The sequence below is a fragment of the Oncorhynchus mykiss genome, chromosome 1 (genome assembly GCF_057628025.1).
Source record: "Oncorhynchus mykiss isolate SJ-2025 chromosome 1, ASM5762802v1, whole genome shotgun sequence".
NCBI lineage: Eukaryota > Metazoa > Chordata > Actinopteri > Salmoniformes > Salmonidae > Oncorhynchus > Oncorhynchus mykiss.
In genome coordinates this window covers 19,076,713-19,086,203 of record NC_143022.1, presented here as the reverse complement: position 1 = coordinate 19,086,203, position 9,491 = coordinate 19,076,713, and the positions used below count along the sequence as shown (strand labels likewise).

The window sequence follows — 9,491 nt, the reverse complement described above, 5'->3', positions numbered from 1 at the left end:
AGTGGAACCCCTAGTCAGTGCAACATCATATCTCAAGGGGATTTCATTGGGGACTCTGGTGAATACATACAAAGCCCAGATATCTCAATTCCTGTTTTGATTTCTTCTCAGGATTTTGCTTGTCATATGAGTTCTGTTATACTCACATACATCATTCAAACAGTTTTAGAAACTTTAGAGTGTTTTCTATCCAACACTAATAACAATATACATATATTAGCAACTGAGACTGAGGAGTAGGCCGTTTACATTGGAACCTTATTCATCCAAGCTACTCAATACTGCCCCCCAAGCCATAAAAAGTGAATGTGTGAAAGTTGAATATTTCTAAAAAATATTTTTGAATTTCCCGCGCTGCCTTTTCAGCGCAATGTTGGGGGGGGTTCCGTTAGCGGAACTTGTGTCCTAGACAGGTTCATTAAGAACACATTCTTATTTTCAATGACTGCCTAGGAACGGTGGGTTAACTGCCTTGTTCAGGGGCAGAACGACAGATTTTCACTTTGTCAGCTCGGGGGATCCAATCTTGCAACCTTACAGTTAACTAGTCCAATGCTCTAACCACCTGACTCTCATTGCACGAGCCTGCCTGTTACGCGAATGCAGTAGAAGCCACGGTAAGTTGCTAGCTAGCATTAACCTTAGCTTATAAAAAACAATCAATCATAATCACTAGTTATAACTACACATGGTTGATGATATTACTAGTTTATCTAACGTGTCCTGGGTTGCATATAATCAATGAAACGCAGGGGGATGATTTAACAAAAGCGCATTTGCGAAAAAAGCACAATCATTGGACGACTGTACCTAGCCATAAACACCAATGCCTTTCTTAAAATCAATACACAGAAATATATATTTTTAAACCTGCATAATTAGCTAAAAGAAATCCAGGTTAGCAGGCAATATTAACCTGCTTGTGTCATTTCTCTTGCATTCATTGCACGCAGTCAGGGTATATGCAACAGTTTGGGCTGCCTGGCTCATTGCGAAATAATTTGCCAGAATTTTACGGAATTATGACAGAACATTGAAGGTTGTGCACTGTAACAAGAATATTTAGACTTAGGGATGCCACCTGTTAGATAAAATACCGAACGGTTCCGTATTTCACTGAAATAATAAACATTTTGTTTCGAAATTATAGTTTCCGGATTCGACCATATTAATGACCAAAGGCTTGTATTTCTGTGTGTTATTATGTTATAATTAAGTCTATGATTTAATAGAGCAGTCTGACTGAGCGATGGTAGGCAGCAGCAGGCTCGTAAGCATTCATTCAAACAGCACTTTCGTGCATTTTGCCAGCTGCTCTTCGCAAGCACAGCGCTGTTTATGACTTCAAGCCTATCAGCCTAATGGCTGGTGTAACCGATGTGAAATGGCTAGCTAGTTAGCTGGGTGTGCGCTAATAGCGTTTCAAACGTCACTCGCTCTGAGACTTGGAGTAGTTGTTCCCCTTGCTCTGCAGGGGCCGCGGCTTTTGTGCAGCGATGGGTAACGCTGTCACGAGTGTGGCTGTTGTCGATGTGTTCCTGGTTCGAGCCCAGGTAGGGGCGATGAGAGGGACGGAAGCTATACTGTTACACTGGCAATACTATAGTGCCTATAAGAACATCCAATAGTCAGTCAAAGGTATATGAAATACAAATGGTATAAAGAGAAATAGTCCTATAAATACTATATTAACTACAACCTAAAACCTCTTACCTTGGAATATTGAAGTCTCATGTTAAAAGGAACCACCAACTTTCATGTTATCATGTTCTGAGCAAGGAACTCAAATGTTAGCTTTTTTACATGGCACTTATTGCACTTTTACTCCCCCAACACTTTGTTTTTGCATTATTTAAACCAAATTGAACATGTTTCATTATTTATTTGAGGCTAAATTGATTTTTATTGATGTATTATATTAAGTTAAAATAAGTGTTCATTCAGTATTGTTGTAATTGTCATTATTACAAATCAATAAAAATCGGTATCTGCTTTTTTTAGTCCTCCAATAATCGGTATCGGCGTTGAAAAACCATAATCGGTCGACCTCTAGTACTCACGCCATTCATACCAGTCCTTGGGCTCATCAGGTAGCCCTCATGGCAGTCGTAGGAGAAAGTTCCGTTGACATGTACAGATAGTTGATTGCAGACGTCAGTGTCGAGGCATGTGTCAATTTCTGAGAAAAGAGTGGGTATTTCTTAATCATTTTAATAGGATATGTCTGATTGGAAAACATCTACTTTTCACCCTCTATGCCTGCGTTCGCACAGGCAGCCCAGTTCTGATATTGTTTCCACTAATAGGTCTTTTGACCAATCACATCAGATATTTTTCAGAGCTGATCCGATTGGTACAAATACCAATTAGTGAAAAAAAAGTCAGAATTGGGCTGCCTGTAAACGCAGACATAGATAGAACACAAATGTAAATACAATGTCACATAGTACTTCAAAGTGTCTATCACAAGCTTAATTTGAGACATTAAAATCAACCAATTATCACAGATTCATTGTAGTGCACTGGTGTGACCAACGACTTGGGCCATTAGTTTTTCAACAAACACATGACCTGGGACCAACTTTTGGTCTCTGAATTTAACTTGGTCACATAACATGGTCAGGAAAAACTCTGGGTCCTATCAATGACTCTCGGAGATGCCACTCACTCTCACATTTGGTGTCGTGCACCAACCTCATGCCAGTGGGACAGTCAGAGGAAGACAATCGGCAGGTCTACACACAGGTGAGAACAGCCGCCATTGCTCACCAGACATTCATTCTGATCTACATAGGGAGAGATAGGGTCAGTGACAGGGAAGCGTGAATACAGGACCAATCCATGTGTATTTATTCATTTTGTTCCTTTGCACCCCATTATTTCTACTTTGCACATTCTTCCACTGCAAATCAACCATTCCAGTGTTTTACTTGCTATATTGTATTTACTTCGCCACCATGGCCTTTTTTTGCCTTTACCTCCCTTATCTCACCTCATTTGCTCACATTGCACTTATTTTTCTACTGTATGTTTGTTTTACTCCATGTGTAACTCTGTTGTTGTATGTGTCTAACTGCTTTGCTTTATCTTGGCCAGGTCGCATTTGTAAATGATAACTTGTTCTCAACTTGCCTACCTGGTTAAATAAAGATGAAATAAAAATAAATCAATCATTCCAATTAGTCAACCAACAGTTTACTATAGCAGCTAGACACACACATATTTAAAGATTGTGATAAGAGAAATTACCTACCCAAATGGAAAACTGACTACTGTCTAAAAGGGAATGCATTACAGGATGTGAAACAGAGCTCGTTTGTACTTTCATAGCACACAGATCAATAAATTCTCTATCGAGCAGATATTTTAAGTGCTGTTAGTCAAGGGCTAGACTTAGTCTGTGTCCGGGACACAAGCCCTTATCAAAAGCATTACATTTTTATGGGCAACAAACCACCTCAAAAGACTATTAGTCGCAACAGCAACTATATACACACACACACACAACATACTATTTATTTAATTACGGAAACCATAATTAAAGGAAATAATAATAGGTCCACTGTGTCTGTAAAAGGAGCAAGTAGGAGTGAAGTTATTTTGCCCTCTGCTGGTCTATAAGGATGAGAGCAGCAGAGCATGGTTGTGTTCAAATTAAACAAGTCCAGGGGGTCCCTGTTTCAGTCTGTATTCTTCAGTTTTCTGCCTAATGATATAGATGTAACAAAGTGTCAATAGTTCTCACCACAGTCGTCCTCGTCGCTCGCGTCAGCACAGTCCGGCGAGCGGTCACACCTCCAGGAATGAGGCATACATTGGCCATCCCCACAACTGAAGTCAGAGCTGAAGCAAGTGTGAGGGGCCCGGGTCTGGCCAGAGGGACATGCGTCGGCACCCACGTCCTGCCCAACGGGGCAGTTTGGCCAGCCGTCACACAGCTTGGCCCTGGCAACGCAGCTCCCTGTCCGCTCACAGAGGAAGGACTCGGCTGTACAGTTCTTATGACAGGAGGCCTCGTCACTGCCATCTCCACAGTCGTCAGTGCCATCATAGCGGAAGAGGAGGGATACACATCGCCTACTGCCACAGGCAAACTCATCCTTCTTACATTGGAGCAAACCTGGGAAAGATGAAAGCCCAGAGGGCAATTAGTGGTCATGTACTTTAAATAAAAAGGGACTTACTACATTTTTACAAAGTCTGCATCTATTATTTTCAGAGGGGAATAAAAATAAATGATCACATTAAACTGACTAATTTTCCAATGGGGTCATTTTTCCTTTTGTAAACTTTTCTGATTACTGTAATGCTTTAATCCCTCCGGAATTTAAGCAAATGTTTCATTTGTGCAACGGCTTATGAATGTGGCCCTGTGTTTATGATTATGAAAGTGGCTCGTAAAATTGGATTGATGAACGGAATGTGCACTTTGTTCATACACTGACGTTGAGCATGTGTTACTTGAGCCCAACCCAGGTGGCAGAGGTATCCTCTTTTCCTTAGCTATTACCACAGATGTCCTCGAACTCGTCAGAGCCGTCATGACAGTCCGCGGTGCCGTCACAAAGAGCACTCTGGGAAATGCAACCTCCATCTGTACACAGAAATCCTGGGCAGGTCCCTGAAACAGTCAAAATACTCTCATTTTGTCACAATTACAAAATTGTCATACGCAATTATTACCTTCCCTCAATAAATTGTATATACATGTGATCTGGATCATAGTGCACGGTAGCAAAACGTTTTGGAATGGAAAACAAAAGATCATTTCTTGTTTGACAAGTTCATGTAGTCTCTCCCCGTTTTGGTCTGTTTGGTGTCTAGTGAACCCAATCCAGATCGTACAGTGATGACACAGGTGTACAGCCCTACAGTATGCTCCAGCAGAAATGTCACAACTGATATGGCCAAGCACTAAAATCAGCAAACTCAAACCCTGGACTTTGACATCCCTGTTACTGGACAATATCAAGTTAGTACAGATACACGCTGTACTGGGGCATTCAGTCTCCCCTATGATCCACTGGTCTTTAACAAGGTAAACCCCCTCCACTGTCACTCCCTGCTGCAGAATTCATCACTGCCATCCTCACAATCACCGTCCCTGTCACAAACACCCAGAGGCCGAGGATACATCTTCCATTCCTGCACTTGAACTGGCACTGTTCACAGGTCGGCAGAGTGTTACCTAGAGTGCCTACAAATGGATAAATGCCTATAATGGGCCTCTGTACGCCTATGTAGAAATTCCATTAAATACAATTTAGAACATTAACAATGTCTACACTGTACTTCTGATCAATTTGATGTTATTTTAATGGACAAAAAAACAAGTGCTTTTCTTTCAACAACAAGGACATTTCCAAGTGACCCCAAACTTTTGAACGGTAGTATATAACTGAAAATATCACATTTACATCAGTATTCAGACACTTTACTCAGTACTTTGTTAATTTAATCTATTTTAGAATAAGGCTGTAATGTAACAAAAATGAGGAAATAGTGAAGGGGTGTGAATACTTTCCGAATGCACTGTATGTACTGACATGTATTTGTAACTGATAGATGCACAAACACACTACATGTTAATGTTTTTAAATGTATGTCAAATGTAAAAGTATTGCTGTAATGTATGGTCCATTATACAGTGGGGCAAAAAAAGTGACGTGACGGTGCTGAGGAGTATTTCTATCTGTAATAAAGCCCTTTTGTGGGGAAAAACAAATTCTGATTGGGTGGGCCTGGCTCCCCAGTTTTTGTTCCAGGGCCCACCCATGGCTGCACACCTGCTAAATCACATGAAATCGATAGATTAGGGCCTAATTTATTTATTTCAATTGACTGTTTTCCTTGTATGAACTCAGTAAAATCTTTGAAATGGTTGCGTTTATATTTTTGTTCGGTATAGTACGATTCCGATTTCCGATGCAAAAGTGATTGTTTTGGGAAAACAACGCTATATATGCCTTCCAAAAGAAAATGTTTTACCAAATTCAAAACATTTATTTTATGGGAATGAGATGCATGTTTCTGGACAAAATGACAGAGCGGCACAGATTACCGTTCCATTTGTGAGAATGGAGCTAATCCCTCCCTGCATTCACCCGATGACGTGACGGCTCAACATAATCGAAAACGCCCAATCAACGAGAAAATATTTTAAATAGACAAGATGGCGAAGTACACATTGTTGGGTATTGACAGACATTTCGATGAGAGCTGTTGCGGGAAAAGTGGTAACGATAGAAAAGAAGCATGGAGGCGCTAGAATTGTAAATTGGGCAAAAGAACAGAAATTGGATTTAAGGGAAACGGCATCAGTGTGTGCTCAGTCTGCAAGCAATAGAATGGATTACGTGTGGTGAACGGATAGACATGGTCATGGACAGCGAGGAATGCGAACAGCCGAGTGCAGTGGGAATATATGTTTTGAGGAAGAACGATGCCAAGTACAAACCATATTCTGCAGTCTCAGAAATTCAACCTGACGAGAGAGGATTAATTACCTGTGGTGGCAGGTGTGGTGCAAATCTCCAAATCCGATCCATGTGTAGTTTAAGGCTGGGTAGAAAATAAATTAGGTACTGTTAAAATCGGCGAAGATAGCGTGAAGTCATTCAGAGGGAGAGGGCACTTCTAGGGACAAGACCTGTAACTTGCTTTGCTCACTAGAGCAGGGCGCCTTTGAAACGGGTGATTACGCTGGTAGCGTTGTGTGTCTGCGGTACAGTGGATTTAAATGTGTATTAAAGAAATGTGTGTAGGCTTAGTTGGTGGTGCAATGTTACCCTCCCCTCCCGATTTTGTTTATCAAAAACGTAACTGACCGCACAGTAGGTGGAAGCATGCACAAACAAAATGTGTGAACGCTATGATACCAAATAAATAGTGTACCCGTTGTTGGATTACTTAATGTAGAAAGGAATTCTTAATTCAAACGAACCACCTGCAGCTGGACACATTTTATAATATGCATGTTTGGCCGAATCGAGAACGAAGATAGTAAAGCCATGTTAAGGTTGGTCGAAAAATCTATGCTATGCAAAACAGTGCGTAATTGAGCATAACATAGCTTCAATGCAACCAAAATAGTTTTTACATCGACGCTAACACGTTAATCTGCTAACTAGCTAATGCAACTGTAATAAATGTGGGCCTCACGTCATAAAACAGCTGCGAATCGGGCGATGGCAATAACGTTACACGCGCCACCAATGCAACATGACTAAAACACGTGAAGATATAAACTTGCCAGTTACATCTTACCCCAAATATAATGGAAGGTTAGTAACTGAGTAAGAAGTATTCTACGAAAGTTTCCCATACTCTGTGTCTGCAGTTAGAGACGCGTGGAAATGACGTAATGGTGCTTTAATGTTCAAACGGAAGATTGTGTGACACCTTCATATTATGGTATTCCAGTAAAAGAAGAACTTACATATTTAGGCATAACCATTACAAAATATCAGAAGTCTAGAGGCTTACTAAATTTTAACCCTCTTATTAAAAAAAAACCCAGAAGAAACTAAATCAATGGCTACAGAGGGACCTATCTTTAAAAGGTAGAGTCCTAATAACCAAGCCTGAAGGTATCTCTAGACTAACATATGGTGCGCTATCTTTATATCTTGACCTAAAATAAGCAAGGAGATAGACCAGATGCTTTTCAAGGAAAACTGTTGTAATGAACACTTATGAGAATGGAGGACTGAATTTTCTGGATTTTACTACTTTAAATAATACTTTTAAGATCAATTGGATAAAACAGTTCCTAAGAAGACCCACTTCTATCTGGAATTGTATTCCTCATCATGTCTTCTCTACTTTTGGTGGCCTTAACTTCATGTTGTTTTGCAATGATAATATTGACAAAGTTCCAGTGAAACTTTCTGCTTTTCATCGGCAGGTTTTCTTGTCATGGTCCTTAATTTATAAACACAATTTTTCTCCACACAGATATTATATATGGAATAATCGGGATATATTGTATAAAAATACCTCTCTGTTTTAGAATATTGGTTCCGAAATAATATCCTATTGGTGAGCCAACTGGTAAATGCAGAGGGTCTTTTACTCAGTTATAAAGAATTCTTATCACTTTACAAGGTCCCTGTAACACCTAAAGATTTTGCAATTGTTTTAGATGCCATTCCCTCAGGTGTTGCTATGTTATTCAGGAGCCTGTCAAGACCTGACCCTCAGAGCCTACCTTCTGTTGACCCTGTTGACTCATCAGTAGGAAAGATTTGTTTCTCTTTTGGTCCATTCAACAACAGAGCGATACAATCCTTGTTTCAGCAGGATGTTGTATCTATCTATACCTTGTGTCATGCCTTATTGGAATGGATTTATTGATAATATCTGTTGGAAAAAAGTTTGGATGTTGCCACACACATACCTACTTGTTAACAAAATTAAGGAAGTTTCCTTTAAAATTATTCATAAATATTATCCTGCCAACCACTATATGAAGAAGTTTAAGGAAAACATAAACTCAAATTGCTCCTTTTGTAATGACCACCCAGAAACAGTTGTGCATCTTTTTTGGCATTGTATGCATGTAACAAAACTGTGGCAAGACATCAGTAGGTTTATAATTGAACACATTTATGAAGATTTTACACTATTGTGGAGAGATGTACTGTTTGGATTCTTTACATACAATAGAAATAAGCGGAATCATTTATATGTAATTAATTTCATTATTCTTTTGGCCAAATTTCATATACACAAATGTAAATTTACAAACAGAAAACCAAATTTTCGTACCCTACAAAAAGAAATTGAACTGTATTTTACGACAGTTAAATGCTCTACTAACAAAAAAGCTGTTAGAATTGTAAGTATATGCATGTCCCTTAAGGTCCTTGTGTAATTGTAATGTGATATTGTACCCCCTAGCTCGATTGTCTATTGTTTGTAATCTATGTATGCTTGTGTTCCCTCATGTGCTTTATGTATTGATTTGAAATTAATAAAAATAAAAAATAAAACAATTTAAGTGTTCAAACGGAAGTGTTGCAATGTGTTCTGAAATCCAAACTAATCACGTTTGTGAAGCTCCCACGTCTGATCAAGACGTAAATCCATTTCCCGGTGCTGATGCCGCGTTGAAAGCAACTGGGAACTCGGAAATCGGCGACTTCTGTCTTCAGTGTGTTCAAAACAACTGGGAACTTCAACTTGGAAAAGCGATAAAAATGTTCATCCAACTCGGAATTCGAACTCTGGAACATGGGCCTCATTCTAGAGATCCGCATTTCCGAGCTGAATATCACAGACGTCATGATTTGTTCCTAGTTGTGTTGAATGCAGCTTAAATCGCATGCATTAATGTCATTTCGAGGACTCATCTTTATTAATAAGTTGATTGAGGAACTTGTGTTTGTGTGATGAAGGTGTTTGTTTTTTATGACTGTATTTTTCTTTCAGCTTGCATTTTGTATTGATATTTGTACGTGTGTATTTTCTGTCATGTAATTTAATCGGTA

General features: G+C 39.5%; 1 protein-coding gene across 1 annotated transcript; it reads right to left on the bottom strand.

Moving 5' to 3' along the window:
• Positions 1-372: 372 nt before the first annotated feature.
• On the bottom strand, positions 373-7,353 carry LOC149985426 (uncharacterized). Its single transcript, XM_090196070.1, has 6 exons — positions 7,267-7,353; positions 6,507-6,561; positions 4,511-4,621; positions 3,746-4,120; positions 2,669-2,786; positions 373-2,179 (listed from the first exon to the last, which is right to left on the bottom strand). Exons 2-5 carry the CDS (start codon positions 6,546-6,548, stop codon positions 2,766-2,768), a joined length of 549 nt encoding a protein of 182 aa, XP_090052196.1. The 5' UTR covers positions 6,549-6,561; positions 7,267-7,353; the 3' UTR covers positions 373-2,179; positions 2,669-2,765.
• Positions 7,354-9,491: the final 2,138 nt, after the last annotated feature.